The sequence below is a fragment of the Carassius auratus genome, chromosome 31 (genome assembly GCF_003368295.1).
Source record: "Carassius auratus strain Wakin chromosome 31, ASM336829v1, whole genome shotgun sequence".
NCBI classification, from domain to species: Eukaryota; Metazoa; Chordata; class Actinopteri; order Cypriniformes; family Cyprinidae; genus Carassius; species Carassius auratus.
In genome coordinates, this window is record NC_039273.1 from 16,971,348 (window position 1) to 16,988,215 (window position 16,868).

The 16,868-nt window shown below is 37.5% G+C and overlaps 1 protein-coding gene across 2 annotated transcripts; it reads left to right on the forward strand.

Annotated features, from left to right (window-relative positions):
• Positions 1–28: 28 nt before the first annotated feature.
• Positions 29–16,576, forward strand: ccdc40 (coiled-coil domain 40 molecular ruler complex subunit). 2 transcript variants are annotated; one of them, XM_026213909.1, is made up of 20 exons: positions 29–71; positions 159–348; positions 444–535; positions 719–904; positions 1,004–1,087; positions 1,295–1,514; positions 1,878–2,035; positions 3,889–4,011; positions 5,252–5,373; positions 5,453–5,696; positions 5,817–5,999; positions 6,271–6,516; positions 6,712–6,925; positions 7,368–7,537; positions 8,881–8,972; positions 13,770–13,890; positions 13,975–14,163; positions 15,403–15,561; positions 15,947–16,084; positions 16,400–16,576. In XM_026213909.1, the coding sequence occupies exons 3-20, from the start codon at positions 446–448 to the stop codon at positions 16,514–16,516; spliced, it is 2,856 nt and encodes a 951-aa protein (XP_026069694.1). In that variant the 5' UTR covers positions 29–71; positions 159–348; positions 444–445; the 3' UTR covers positions 16,517–16,576. The 2 variants fall into 2 exon arrangements, with proteins under 2 accessions (XP_026069694.1, XP_026069695.1); XM_026213910.1 differs by lacking the exons at positions 29–71; positions 444–535 and having other exon boundaries at positions 196–348.
• The last annotated feature ends 292 nt before the right edge of the window (positions 16,577–16,868 follow it).

The following is a 16,868-nucleotide window of genomic DNA, read 5'->3' on the forward strand; positions in this document are numbered from 1 at the left end:
CTGTGTGGGAGGGAAATACATATTCTTCAAAGAAGGTAAACAAACAATATTTCAACGAAGTTATAATAAAGGTAACCCTAATTTAAAAAAAACTCTACTATGTTTTATATCTTGCTGTTAGAGATTTTCTTTCCAGACTGATTGTATAATTTATAAAGAGCAGCGAATCCGGAAGTGTGGCGTCTCCTGGCAACGGAGACGCAAAAGAAACGCTGAGAAAGGATCTCGCACTGCTAAATGGTGATACCAGACATTATTGCAAATTGAACGATACATTTTTATAACTTTGAGGACATATTGCTTCATAATAGCTCTCTGCCACTCAGGACTAGGATATAAAAGAAACAGGTGATAATTTAAAATGATCTCAAATGCAATTACTCTGTACTGTCCTGTATTAAGTGTCTGTGTTGAGTTACGGTCATTTATTTTTGATTATGAAGAGATGGAAGGTGGTGGGTGTGATGGAGGTCTGTCGGAAGATCAGATAAACAGACAGGAAGAGGCTCCTGATGAATTTACTGAACCTAAGGAGGTCTAGATTCATACACAGACCTTATATTTGTATCAGTTTAACTCTAAACACTAAAGACATATCAGAGTTAAAAACAGCTTTTTGCTTTAGTTTTCCCATTGTACCAGCAATCAGGGCTTGCAGCATGAACTAAGTTAGTTTTAATGTAGTACAGTGAATGTTTGTTAATGATTTTATTCATAGCGGGAATCAATGGAGCAGTCAGACCATTATGACAGAGGCTCTGATCATGCTGGGACCAGTGGACTTGAAGCTGGGACCAGTGGACAGCACTCCCTCCAGCTGGAGATCAGTGACACTGAGGCAGAGGAGAGAGCCAGAGAGGAAGATGTGGAAGAGGAAGAACTTGTAGTGCTGGATCCTGAGCATGTGTGTAAACTTGACATTACATTTTTTGGCCAAAGCAAAAAAAAAAAAAAAATAATTCTCATACCCCTTATTTTATTCTTCACAATTTGTACCCATCAGCCTTTAATGAAAAGATTCCAGTCTGCATTGAAAAACAACCTCAGTAATCAGCTGGAGAGATTGAACACTGAGCTCCGCGAGAAGGTAATAGAAAAAAAATAAAAAATAAATAAAACCTGGTGAATACTCTTGGTACATTCCTCTTCGAATTATTGATATGATCCATTTTTGTATAGCTACACATGCACTCTGGGCAGAAATGACAAATTTCTTCTGTACTTTGGGAAATATATGCATACACTTGTGTAAAAACAAGAGCTACGGAAACTAATTGTTACTGCTCTGCTGCAGATAGTAGTGGAGAAGGGAGAGGCTCAGAAACGTCACAAACTTGCCGAAGAAGTATACATGGTGCATGAGATGTTGGCCAGACTCCAGGCCTCTCTGGAGGCAAGTCATGAGACCAATGCACAGGCTGCTTCTCAGCGACGACAGGCCCAAGACCAGCTGGATGGGGTAAAAAATCAGTACCAAGATAATGCCAGTCAGGCCAACAAACAACGTATGCAAGGTGAAAAGACGGATCTATGAACCAGTGTTTTTCTTGTTGTTGTTTTCTCAGTGTTTTTTTATGCTTTTGTAATTTATTATTGTTGTTGTTGTTTAAATATTACTATTAAAGTCTGATTTATTTTAGTTTAGTTTTAGTTCAGTTGTAGTTTTTATTTATTTCCAGTTAGTAATTTTAGTGCTTCAGCTTAAAACATTGTTTGGGGGGTGGACTACCTGTTAAACAATAGCAGATAGCAAAAATGATTTGAAAATCATTATTTTACAATTCTTATAGTGCAGACTTCATCTTTAGACAATCAACAAGTTAAATTCAATTGAATCTCACTTTGTTTTACCTTAAACATTTGTGCCCTCTTTATAGTCTCGGATCTACAGTCTAAAGTGGACAGTCTGGCCCTGAAGTTGCTCTATATGCAGGAGGCCAATACTGACCTGCACTCAGATGTCAAAGCCATAATAAATGCTTCACACAAAGCCCAGAAAGAGAGAACTCAGGCAGAGGAGCGTAAACACCAGCAGGTGGAGTTTTAGAGCACATGACTGTGGTCAAATGTTTGCATTTAATGTGTTTTTCTATCAATCACTTTATGCATTCTCATATAATTATTTAAACCAGAAAATTCCAGTGATTCTGCTTTAATGTGATAAAAGTTGTTATATACAGTATTGTTCAAAATAATAGCAGTACAATGTGACTAACCAGAATAATCAAGGTTTTTAGTATATTTTTTATTGCTACGTGGCAAACAAGTTACCAGTAGGTTCAGTAGATTGTCAGAAAACAAACAAGACCGAGCATTCATGATATGCACGCTCTTAAGGCTGTGCAATTGGGCAATTAGTTGAAAGGGGTGTGTTCAAAAAAATAGCAGTGTCTACCTTTGACTGTACAAACTCAAAACTATTTTGTACAAACATTTTTTTTTTCTGGGATTTAGCAATCCTGTGAATCACTAAACTAATATTTAGTTGTATGACCACAGTTTTTTAAAACTGCTTGACATCTGTGTGGCATGGAGTCAACCAACTTGTGGCACCTCTCAGCTGTTATTCCACTCCATGATTCTTTAACAACATTCCACAATTCATTCACATTTCTTGGTTTTGCTTCAGAAACAGCATTTTTGATATCACCCCACAAGTTCTCAATTGGATTAAGGTCTGGAGATTGGGCTGGCCACTCCATAACATTAATTTTGTTGGTTTGGAACCAAGACTTTGCCCGTTTACTAGTGTGTTTTGGGTCATTGTCTTGTTGAAACAACCATTTCAAGGGCATGTCCTCTTCAGCATAGGGCAACATGACCTCTTCAAGTATTTTAACATATGCAAACTGATCCATGATCCCTGGTATGCGATAAATAGGCCCAACACCATAGTAGGAGAAACATGCCCATATCATGATGCTTGCACCTCCATGCTTCACTGTCTTCACTGTGTACTGTGGCTTGAATTCAGAGTTTGGGGGTCGTCTCACAAACTGCCTGTGGCCCTTGGACCCAAAAAGAACAATTTTACTCTCATCAGTCCACAAAATGTTCCTCCATTTCTCTTTAGGCCAGTTGATGTGTTCTTTGGCAAATTGTAACCTCTTCTGCACATGCCTTTTTTTTAACAGAGGGACTTTGCGGGGGATTCTTGAAAATAGATTAGCTTCACACAGACGTCTTCTAACTGTCACAGTACTTACAGGTAACTCCAGACTGTCTTTGATCATCCTGGAGCTGATCATTGGCTGAGCCTTTGCCATTCTGGTTATTCTTCTATCCATTTTGATGGTTGTCTTCCGTTTTCTTCCACGTCTCTCTGGTTTTGCTCTCCATTTTAAGGCATTGGAGATCATTTTAGCTGAACAGCCTATCATTTTTTGCACCTCTTTATAGGTTTTCCCCTCTCTAATCAACTTTTTAATCAAAGTACGCTGTTCTTCTGAACAATGTCTTGAACGACCCATTTTCCTCAGCTTTCAAATGCATGTTCAACAAGTGTTGGCTTCATCCTTAAATAGGGGCCACCTGATTCACACCTGTTTCTTCACAAAATTGATGACCTCAGTGATTGAATGCCACACTGCTATTTTTTTGAACACATCCCTTTCAACTAATTCAACTAATTGCCCAATTGCACAGCCTTAAGAGCGTGCATATCATGAATGCTGGGTCTCATTTGTTTTCTGAGAATCTACTGAACCTACTGGTAACTTGTTTGCCACGTAGCAATAAAAAAATATACGAAAAACCTTGATTATTCTGGTTAGTCACATTGTACTGCTATTATTTTGAACAATACTGTATATATTCTCTCCATTTCATTGAAGCTCTATTATACAGTATGTTCATTTAAGCGTCTCTCTCTTTCTTTCTCTCTGTCAGGATCTTTATGTTGAGCGTTTGACCAAGCATGTGGAAAAGCTCTCAGAGCAGATCTCTCTGTATGATGTTCAGAACAACACTCAGACTGAGCAGACAAAAGCTGCAAAGGAAGCTCTTTCTGAGGTTAGACACGTCCACAAAAGATCAAGTGAAGCATACACACTCAAAGTTATGATTTTTTAAAGAACTTTTAACACATTTCACTTGAGACATCACAATTTTGGTTATGATCAAATTTAAACATTATTGGGAGCAACAGTACTGACTTTTTGAGTGAATTTCAATACTGGTCCATAATTAGTTAATTTAATACCATTGGTTCTGGAATTAAAGTGAGATAGATAAGATTTCATCTCTGATTTCATGACATCGATCAGTAATAAAAAAAGAGAAATGAATTGTACTTCCACATTAGATAAAGTACAGATATGTATAATTTAATGAAAAGTTTAAACTATCACTCAAAAGTTTACGGCTGGTAAATAGTTTTTATTTATTTATTTTTATTTATCTATTTATAAAAAAATAAGTCTCTTATGCTCACCAATGCTGTTTATTTGATCAGAAAAACAGTAAAAACAGAACTATAGAAATACTAACAGAAATATTAACAGAAATATTACTAAAATTAATTTTTTATTTTCATTTCATGTAATTTGTTCCTTTATTGGCAAATCAGAATCTTCAGCAGTCTTCTGGATCACATTCTAATATGCTGATCTGGTGCTCCAGAAACATTTTATTATTATAAACGTTCAAAATATAGTTCAGTATTTATTTCAGTATTTTTTGTTGAACAGAAAGTTCAAAAGAACAACATTTCTTTGGATTAGAAATATTTTGTAAAATTATATATTTTATTATTGACCATATGGACCAGTTTAATCCATCTTTGCTAAATAAAATTATTCAATTTTTCAGAAAAAAAATCTCACTGACCCACAGTTTTGAACTGTAGTGTATATTTATTAAGTACAAACTGGTGAATTTAAAACAAAATAGTTTGTTTGTCTGTAAGGCCTATAAAACATTTCATTTTAACTCTTATTTAGAAACTTATTTAATTATTATTATATTTATTTAAACCTGGGAAATTCCTTTTGGTGTTACATTGCAGTTATTTAAATTTATAAAAAAGTTATATATAATTTTTGTTGATTTTAATTGTACTTCCATATATTAATGATCAGTTCTGCATACTTTTTGTATCTCCATTCAAATTAATTTGAGATTCAGAAACTTAATTGGAATTTTAAAAGCCTTCTCAGTGAAATTCTGAATGCTGTACAACCCTGCCAGGCATATGCTACAAGAAAATAACATTTGTAGGTCACCTGTGGCTATGTGTGTGTGTGTGCTATAGGCGCAGCTAGAATTGGATTCTGTGATTGTTGAACACAGGCAGTTACTCCAGCAATGGAACAGCAGCCTGTTAATGATGAGGAGGAGGGATGAGGCTTACACTGCCATGCAGGAGGAACTGAGGTGAACATAATGCTTAAGATTTCTGTGTGTTTATGATCCAAACAACAGTATTGATTTGTACTGATGGTCCCTCCTCCAGGTTGGCCAATGATCAGGTGCGCTCTCTGGACACAGAGATTGAGGGCTATAAAAAGTCCATCACACAGGAAGAAGAGCAGAATGAGCGTCTCACTCTCCGTCTGAACCGGGCCCAAAATGACTGCACCACCTCACGTAAACTTATCACACATTCCCAGAACCATCAGGAGGTCTTGCAGGCCCAGTACAGCACATATACACGAATGTTGCAGGAGACAGAAAAGATCCTCAGCACACTGCGTGAGGTACTTCATTCATGTCAACCTTCAGCTCAAATAACCTGATGAGTGCAGGTTAATGAGCACGGGTCAAAAGCTTTTGTCTTTCTTAAAAGAAATGTTATATCTATCTCTCTTTTTTTTTAGGACCACGAGGGTCTTCAGTCCGAGATCAAGGGTCTTAGAAAGCAGATGGAGAAAGAGTCTGAAGTGCGTGTGGATCTGGAAGACCAGATCATGAACAAGCTGCAAGAGCAACTTACCCACAAAAATGCAGCAAAGTACTCACGTCGACTGGCCGATAAAACCGCAGCGCACAGGAGAGAAAAGGTAGGATGTTGTCAGCTAACCCATAAATGTTCACCACTCGTTTTTCTGTTTGACACTGTAAAGCTGCTTTGACACAATCAGTATTGTATATAATGCTACATAAATATATAGGATACTTGACTTGACCACTCAACGAATTATTTTTCTTAATTGTTAATGATTAAGATAATCATTTGTAAGTTGTGTGATGATTTTAAAAAAAAAGATCTTCTATGTGTAGTTTGACCTGGATATGTTCAATTCAAACTTTTGCATTTGTGTATTTTCTCAGGAGGCCCAGTTAACTAAGTTAGAGAATGACATCAATGCAGTAATTCTGGAGGGGCAAGAGGTGGCGACACATCTGGAATCTTTGGCTGCATTTCAAGCTGAACTTGAGCAAGAAATGAGCCAGCGTCATTTGCTCCTCTCTTCTCGCGAGGCAGAGATTGCTAAACAAGTCACTGATATTGAGCGAAGACAGGCCACAATCAGCATCTACAACAAGAAGATCAAGGATATTGTGTCCAGTACTGGGGTCAGAGCTCACATTTCACAATCAATACATGTTTTAATCTATGGATGTTTTGAATAAGACACAGACATCTCTCCTCTCGGGTGATGCTAATGATTAATTGCACTTTCGGGTTACTGTATTCAACTCTTATTTCAGTTAATTTTAAAGTTACTATATATACTCTATATTTAAACTTTCCATTGTGTGTGAGATTAGCATGAAGACCTAGGTCCTCTGGAGATCCGTGCAGCCACTCTGTCTAAGAAGCTGGAAGAAGTTGGTGCTGAGATTAAAGAGCAGCAGCAGTTGTGGCTCTGGCAGCAGGGGGAGCTAGTGCGATTCACTCAAGAAAAACAGGCCCACAGCTCTTCTGTACAGACCCTACAAACACAACTCACAATACTGCAACAGAGCAAGATCAGGAGAGAGAGTATGCACCACTTTTCACTGACTCTGTACATTTGGTACATTTAATGTGTAATAATTGGCTCTTTATCATGTTATTCCAAAACTGTAAGATATTTAAAAGAATTATAAACTGTTTTGTCTATACAGTTGAAGTCAGTGGGCTCCAAAAACAAAACGCTGGACCCCACTATCTTTCATTGTATGGAGAAAAAAGGCTGATACATTTTAAATGTTTTCCCCTAAATATCTTCATTTGTTAGAAGAAAGTTGGAATGACATGAGAGTGAGTAAATCATGAGAAATTGCTCATTTCCTGTTGAACTATACAGTACCTTAAGTACAATTAATATGGAAAGCTTTTGTTTGCCATTTGTACAAAGAGAACAAACAAACAAAGTAATACAATGAGTCAGAGAAATATATACATTATTGATATCATTCTCTGCATTTGTGTGTGTTATCAGGTGAGATGGAGCAGGATCAGCGTGAGCAGGCAGATCTGGAAAAACAGATTAAAGCCCTCATGGCAGACATGGTCAAACTAAACTCCCTACTCAATAAGAACAGTGATCTGAATCAAGCCCTGCAGCAGAGCAACAGTCTGATGGAGACAGAGTTCAGACAGAGACTCAAGGTACAACACTATGTGCTGTGTAGCTTAATATTGTGAAAATCAGGTCTTGACCTTATCCATAAATTTTTTTGTGTGTTGTTCTGCTTTTACTCTTTCCATTTTGTCACCTATAATGCATTAGTTTCCAGATCTCACAGCGTATAGTAAGAAAAAACTATTGTTCCTTTGGGATTACAGTAATTTACTGTGTAACAAACGGCAGTTTTTTATCTTTTAAAGTGTACTAGTAAATACACAAAAGATCAGTAGTAATCAATATACTGCATTTCCTTATCTATAACACAAATAAACTTGATCGTATATTTAGCAATTAATTTTCTAAAGTCTAAACAATACATCCCATTGTGTTTTAGCAGCTATTTCAGCCATGTACACACTGCAGTGAAAAATTTGGTTGTCACTGCATTTGCGCTTAATCCTATTCTATACATAAAGTTCAGTAATTTAAAGGAGTGATAACAGCATTCTACAACAGAATTAACTCTAAAGTTGCTGTCACCAGCCGTGAAATCTCAAGTCTAGCCCAGGGCACAGCTTGCTGCCAATGGTGGTTTAGTTATAACAGGGTCCCTGCTAGTCCTTAAAAAGTATTACATTTAATTTTAAAGGCTCAGCAGACATGCTGTATAATAGCCAGATTAATGTATGCTACCTATTGGTACCTAATATTACTTTGGTCAAAAATATCGAATTGCACTTTTGGAAATCATGTTTCTCATTCATAGCCGTGATGTCGAAATATGGCAATCAACACAATTTCAGTGTTCCATACACAATGGAATGATTACTTAATGGATTCACTTTAAATGTGGTTGTCACTGTTTAAACTTTCCAGTGTGTATGTGGCCTTCAAGTATAATGATAATGTAGAGTGGAAGACTTCTATGGCCCTTAAGGTCCATTGTCCTGCAGAGTTTGAATAGGGTTGAAGCTAAATTCTGCAAGGCATTGGACTTCAGAAGTTGACAAACCCTGATCTAAACAGAAATGTAATATTAGTCACATGACTTTAGTCCTGTTCACACCAAGAACGATAACTATAAAGATAACTATAAAGATAACAATATTAGTTTCCACACCAACCAATGATATCGTCCGTTTATTCTAAACAAATGCGCCTCTGCCGCTTTAAACTCTCAAGCTGGTCACAGCAGGATTGATTCTGATTGGCTGTCAGTGTTTTCATTGTTCATAAGCTGGGGAAAAAAATTGTTATGAACTCTTTAATATTGAGAAAGATTTTTAGAATTATAGTTTTATCATATCTTGCTTGGTGTGAACAGGCCTTTATTGTGTAAAAGATATTTTAAACAGTTTATTTTGTATCTATCTTGTGTGTGTAGGAGGCTGAAAGGGATTCGGTTGAGACTCAGTTGAAGCTGGAGGGGTTAAATGAAGAGAAAGAGAGACTTATAAACAGCCTAGTGGAGGCAGAGTGAGTATAACAACTTCACACACACTTTACTATAAGGTTAAATTTTCTAACATTAGTTAACTACATTATGTAACGAACTAATACATGAACAATGTATGAACCCATAACTTGATTTATTTGTCGTGGCCCGCTACAATAGATTTTTCAAAAGGCTTTGACTTAGTTGAATAAAGATGAACACTGCATGTTTCAAAATCAAAACGTAGAGCGGTTGTTTTATATGAATGTATCTTTGAAGGGAACCGATCCTCTGAAATATTTTGATGTCATTTAATCTTTCCTTTAATGCCTTATGAAGTAGCGTTTATGAGCACAGCGTTTGCTTGTTTACAAACATTACAGGGGAAACCGCTAGTTCTGCTGCTCTAAAAGTGCCTCCTGCTGGCAGAGAGTCAAACTGCATTTTCAATAAGCCCGTCTGCTGTTTTATATTTACATTATATACATATATATTTCCCCCAGGGGAAGTGCCACAACACATAGTGTTAGTCTGTGGGAAACACTGATATCTCTGGAAGAAAATGAAGAGACTATTATCTATTACTATTACTATTACTAGACTATATATCAGATTCTCTGGTTTTACCATTTATAGGTATGGGTTTGAGTAAAAAAAAAAAAAATCTATAAACTACTGACAACATTTCTACAAGAGTCCAAGTAAATATATTGTCATTAAGAGCATTTATTTGCAGAAAATGTCATCTAGTCAAAAAAAAGAAAAAAAAAGAGGCAATGTTTACAGACCTCAAATAATTAATATTAGTTTTTAAACAACACAATACTTATGTTTAAACTTAGAGTTCGTAAATCGGGGTTCCACAGATCTTCCCCTGAAGGGCCAATCTGCTGCAGAGTTTAGCTAGAACCCTTATCAAACTCACCTACCTGTGATTTTCTAATTATCCCGAAAATATTGATTAGCATGCTCAGGTGTGTTTGATTAGGGTTAAAATTCATGCAGCTAGGCATCATCCTCTTGATCACATTCTATAGGTTTTCAGTCAGGTTCATGTCGGGAGATTGAGCTGGCCATGACAGGGTCTTGATCTGGTGGTCCTCCATCCACACCTTGATCGACCTGACTGTGTGTCACGGACCATTGTCCGTGTCATGGGTGTTAATGGTGACTTGACTTGACTCTGGATGGTCAGAGGTGACTTGACCTGTCTCTGGACGATCAACAGAAACCTGACTTGACTCTGGACGATCAACGGGGACCCGACTTGACTCTGCAAGGTAAACAGGGACCCGACTTGACTCTGGAAGGTCAACAGGGACCTGACTTGACTCTGGAAGGTCAATGGGGACCAGACTTAACTCTGGACGGTCAACGGGAACCTGACTTAACTCTGGAAAATCGACGGGGACCTGACTTAACCCTGAAAGATCGATGGGGACCTGACTTGACCCTGAAATATCAACGGGAACCTGACTTGACTCTGGAAGGTCAATGGGAAACTGACTTGTCTCTGGAAGGTCAATGGGAAGTTCAAATGGGACCTGACTTGACTCTGGAAGGTCAACGGGAAGTTCAACGGGGACCTGACTTGACTCTGGAAGGTAAACGGTGACTTGACCTGTCTCTGGATGATCGATGGGGACCTGACTTGACTCTGGACGATCAACGGGGACCTGACTTGACTCTGGGAAATCGACTGGGACCCGACTTGACTCTGGAAGGTCAACAGGAACCTGACTTGACTCTGGAAGGTCAATGGGGACCAGACTTAACTCTGGACGGTCGACGGGAACCTGACTTAACTCTGGAAAATCGACGGGGACCTGACTTAACCCTGAAAGATCGATGGGGACCTGACTTGACCCTGAAATATCAACGGGAACCTGACTTGACTCTGGAAGGTCAATGGGAAGTTCAACTGGGACCTGACTTAACCCTGAAAGATCGAAGGGGACCTGACTTGACCCTGAAAGAAATTACGGGAAACTGACTTGTCTCTGGAAGGTCAATGGGAAGTTCAACTGGGACCTGACTTGACTCTGGAAGGTCAACGGGAAGTTCAACGGGGACCTGACTTGACTCTAGAAGGTAAACGGTGACTTGACCTGTCTCTGGATGATCGATGGGGACCTGACTTGACTCTGGACGATCGATGGGGACCTGACTTGACTCTGGGAAATCGACGGGGACCTGACTTGACCCTGACTTGACCCTGAAAGATCGTCAGGGACCTGATATGACCCTTAAAGATCGACGGGGACTTGACATGACCCTGAAAGAACAACGGGGACCTGACTTGACCCTGAAAGATCAACGGGGGTTGACTTGACCCTGAAAGATCAACGGGGAACTGACTTGGCCCTGGAAGATCAATGGGGAACTGACTTGACTCTGGAAGATCAATTTTGGCTGCCATCTTGTGCTGTGGCTCTGGGCTGGCAGCCATCTTGAGCAGTGGCGCTGGGCTGGCAGCCAACTTGTGCTGTGGCACTGGGCTGGCGGCCATCTTGTGCAGTGGCGCTGTGCTGGCAGCCATATTGTGGAGAGACTTTGGGCTTCAATGCTGTCCAAATTGTGGCAGCCATCTTGTGCAGTGGCGCTGGGTTGGCGGCCATCTTGTGCAGTGGCACTGGGCTGGCAGCCATTTTGTGGAGAGACTCTGCGGCTTCAATGCTGTTCTCTGCCTCTCCAACAGTGAACGGAGAGTCACATAATATAGTCCATGATGTCCCTTAAACTGCCCTTAAACTCCCATCCAGGTAAAAATGATTTAGTTGGTTCATTGAGTACAAAATGGAACAAATCCTTATACAAAACTTCATCATGTAGTTGGTCTCCATGCCACTCAGTGGAGGTGAGCTCTGCCGATCTGTCACTCTCTGCCGATTTGTAGCTTTGTTGCCAATGTCTGCAGCTTGACCTTTTTCTTATGAACCACAGTCTTTGAGATTTTAAGCAACCTCGAAGCAACCTGACTCTCCCTGTATCACTCACCCGGTAAAGCCAAAATTGAACCCTACTTTTGAAAACTTTAAACTTTTCCTTTCAACTCTTTTGGCATGGTCAATAGTTATTATTTTCATCTAATTACATTACTATGTAAATGTCGGTTTGTGTAATACAATTTGTGTATACAATATAACTCTGCACTTATTTATTTATTTGTGTTGAATGTAAGTCTTAGTGCAACTGAACTTTTTAATGTTCTGCTGTATGTGTATTATGTGATGTACGTTAAAGAGAAGCTATTCTACTTTATTTGTACATGGCATAATGTAATTAAAAGGAATTCATTCATTCATATGCTGATTTGAGAAAAAATTGGAGTGGTCTCTTAATTTTTCCCAGCGCTGTACTTCTAGCAGTCAGTAATCTTAGTTATTGTTAATTTCACTATTTACTAATAGATTATTACAATCAAATGTTGTATCTGTTAATGTTTTTAATGGATTTGAGCTAATATAAATTAACAATGAACAGATGTTGGTAAAACTTTACAATGAGATTCCATTAGTTCATTTTAGTTTATGTATTAACTAACATGAACAAATTATTAATAATACAATTATTACAGTATTTAATAATTTTTTATTATTTTGAAAATACAGTTGTTCTTTGTTAGTTCATGTTAATTCTCAGTCCATTATCTAATGTTAAGAAGCACAGCTTTTGATTTTAATAATGCATTAGTAAATGTTAACATCAGCTAAGATTAATGAATGCTGTAGAAGTATTGTTCATGCTTAGTTCATGTTAACTAAATTTGTTAACTAATTTAATTTATTGTAAAGTGCTAACCAGGTGTTGTTGTTGTTGTTAACCACTCTAGTGGTTAGAAATAAAAAAGCATTAAAAAAAAAACTGCTACCTAATGGCATTGTACTGTAACTCTTTACTTTACTGTTTTATGGAATGAGGTTGAATCACAGTCCATTTAATTTCCTTCTTTTGCTTTTTAAATGGCTTATTTGGTAACTTTGATAAATGATTGAATGCTCCTTTTCCCTGTCCTTTCTGTTGTTTTTTAGTGATTTTTGCATTCTTTGGCTACAGCAGTTAACAGTTTACTTCTGTTTTATTGTTGCTGTTCCATCTGCAGCTGTTGTTCTAATGTCTTGCCATTGGATACAGTACATTCTTGGTTTGATTAGCATAATTCTGTTCAGCCACTATAAATATCAACTTCTGTTTAGGACATTTATAAAAATGACCACATTCTAACTTATAAATCATGCAAGAACAATGTCAATTGTAAAAGGACTTAACTGGATACACTTTATCAGAAAAAAGATCACTAGCTTTCTAATCTTTTTGCATTCTATCTGTTTTCTTTTCATTTATCATACAATTACCAAAGCAGGATAAAAAAAACCTCTAACACTAGCTTTCTGTATTATTTTTTATTCTATTTGTTTTCTTTTTATTTATTATATTATTTAAAAGCCCTTGCTACATGTACTGTGTTTAAGCTAACTGAGACTTGTTGTAGCACTTGTGTATCATTGCTCTTTTGTTGACTTTGATTGCTTCCACTGTCCTCATTTGTAAGTTGCTTTGAATAAAAGCATCTGCTAAATGACTGAATGTAAATGTAAAATGTAAATGTTTACCAAATCCAAATTAAATGCCTACCTAGGGAACATTTTTGGGCATTATTGGTGATGAGTAAGCAGCTGACTCATATGCCCTTGGCCCCAAAATGCTGTTACGATCTCTAGGTCACTAGGTTAGAGGCACGGCTATACATACAGCCACAATGTATAGAATCAGTATAATAATAGGCCTACAGAATCAACACTATATTGATGTTTCCACTGTTTTGTGTGTGTGTGAAGGCGTCAGATCATGCTGTGGGAGAAGAGAACTCAGCTGATGCGAGAGACTCGCTCTGCTGTAGATTCAGACACTGGACAAGGAGACATACGAACCATGAGAGCAGAGATTCACCGCATGGAGGTGTGTGCATAACTTTGTATTTGTGAAAGTAACTTCAAAGTGTGGTTTCAATCTGAATGGATGTTAAGTATTGTATGTGTCCAGGTTCGTTATGCTCAACTGATGAAGCAGCAGGAGAAGTTGTTGAGAGACATGGAGTCAGTGGTGGCCAGACGTGAGACAATAGCTGTTCGGAGTGAGGCTCAGGCACGTTCTGACCATAAGCAGCTTACACACAGTGACTATCACAACACTCTCCAGAGCCTCCGCAGAAAGATTCTTCAAGCAAAGAAGGTGTGTCTGTATCAAAACATTTTATATTCGTTTTTAAAATATATTATTTATTCATTCATTTAGTTTTTTCATACTTTCCACTTTATACATTATTAATCGTACTTTTAGCTTTTTCTACTTCCAGTGTGCTTTTTTCTATACTTACTTTCTAGTAGAATTACTAACATTAACAATTTCAGAAAAATCAGTTCTGGGATACTTGAGTGTGATTGGTCAGTGGTGGTCGCAATCAAAATATTAAAACATATTTTTGCATAATTTGGGTTTTGAACTCATATCAGTATTTATTATAATAATAAGCAACAATAAATTATGTAATAAATGGGATCATTTCATTTATTTTGAAAAACTAAAAACTAAGGTTTAAGATATTTTCATGAATATATTTAGTTATCTTTGAGCCATGAAGATGTATTTTTGTTTCGTTTCCTTAGCTTTTTCTCTTAAACATATTTTAGTTTATATTTTTTATTTTAATTAATTAAATGTTTTTTAGTTTTTTTTTTTTTTGTGTTCAGTTTACTTTTATTTAAAGGGGTCATGTACTGCCTTTTATATTATATTTTTTACTGTTCTCTTAGGTCCACTAATGATGTTATCAAGATTTTTTACATAAAAAAAGAAGTAATAGAATATTTTCTGTCCTGTTTTGACCCCCTTCAAAACAGCAGGGTCTGTTTGAAATGCTCTGTTTGAATAGGTGTGGCGGATTGTAGACTCGGAAGTAAACACCCACTGGTTTGATTTGCTAGCAGCTGTGCATTTTTGACAGCCTACATCCTTCATAGACATATGCTGTTGTGATTAAGGTCAAAAATGCATAATAAGTGCATATCAAACAATCTGTAATAACAGGCAAAGCAATAGTGATCACATCATAAAAACCGCACTCACACTTGTGTGGTGTGACATTAATGTTGGATCCAATATAGTCAGCACAGCATCCTTTTTTAGTTTCATCCATTCTTTCCTAATGTTGGTATCAGAAGGAAACCAATGTAAAGATAAATTTTGGTTTCTGCATAGCTTAGACCTGTGTTTGCCTCCCTCATTATTGACCATGCATTACTGCATCAGTGGGCGGCACTAAACAGCCAGTGATCTAGAAGCAGGTCACACTGTTACGTCATAAAATGGCACATTCCACAATCTGTTGTTTTCATTGACAAAATGAATTTAGAGACAGTTTTATCTGTTATTAATACCAGCTTATGCCTTGTTTACTATTTGTGTGTTCAGCAAACAGAAGAATGTGATGGTGTTATAGCCCAGCTTGAGGAGAAGCAGGGCTCTGTGACCTCCAGCCTCCGAGACAAACGTCTGCATCTCATTGAACTGCAGAACAGCAGAGCGGTTCTCACCCAGGACCTCAGCGCACTACAAGAAACCAAAGAGAGAGTCAGTGCATCCACCAACAGAATATGTCATGCACTTGCATACTGGACATCCAGTGGTGCCTACTGAACCAGTGATATTATATTTAAATCAAACTATGTAGGATGATTTTACTCCACATGCAAGTCACATCAGAGCAGCAAGCGTACTGTGTGTTTGCATAGACTTTAATTTCCACAAGAACCACAATCGCAGGAAAAAACATTTTGCACTTTTGAATGTTTATTCAATCTAAACACTTTTTTAAGACATCAACACTAGTGGGCATGGTTTGCAAGGGGGATTTAGATGTACTGTAGGTTCTAAACATTTAAGTTTAATTTATGTTACGTAACTGTGTGCCGATTATGTGCCATCACCAAAGTTTCTCTGCCCTTTTATTTTCCAGAACCTGTCTCGTCTGCCCGTGCTGCAGGGTCGGGCGAAACTCTTGCAGGCAGTTAAGGATGGACAGTACACTCCAGTGGCCAGTGGAGACACGGCATTGGAGCTGGCTACACAGAAACAGGAAGAGCGTTTGAAAATGGTTAGTGTAAAATCCACTGAACATTATCTGATAAAGTAAATTAGGAAAATCCTTGGTACATCTCATGTGATATGGTCTAGCATGCAAAGCTACTTTAATGATGTTATCAAGTTAATAATGATGATGATGATGGGGATTAAAGAGCATGCACCTGGATGCAATGACTTCTAAGAAGCTCAAAACAATCTTACACGTTTTGTGTTATTATCAGTACAAGTGGAACCAGTCTGGCAAAGTGGAGAACAGCAGAAGCTAGTGATTTCACAAACCAATAAACAATACTAATATTAATTCCTTTCTGCACACTTATCACAGATCAGCTCCATTCTCCAGCATTTGGCTGAAGAGTACTCTCAGCATCACAGCACCCTCCACAGGATCAACCTCACAATGGCAGAACACCTACACAGCAAACTTCAGGACAGCCAGTGATCACAGAAATATGTAATGCATAAAATAAAATTCATGTAGGTACATACATGTTTGACAGTTGTTGGCCTGGTCAGTATGATTCTGGTTTATTATGACAAATGTTGAGAATGTCAGAGAAACAGATACTGAATATCTGTTATTGTAAGCACCCTTTTATGAAACTTTTATGTATTTAGCTATAGTAAAAAAAATATTTTAAAGTAACTTTACTGTAACAGTGTAAACAGTTGCAACTATATTCTCTATAAAGGAATTGTGATAGAGTGTCTTAAATTATCTTTCTAAAAGTTTTCTTTTAATAAATCAAATTCATAGTATACAAAAATAGAAATAGAAATATAGTAAGCTTTGT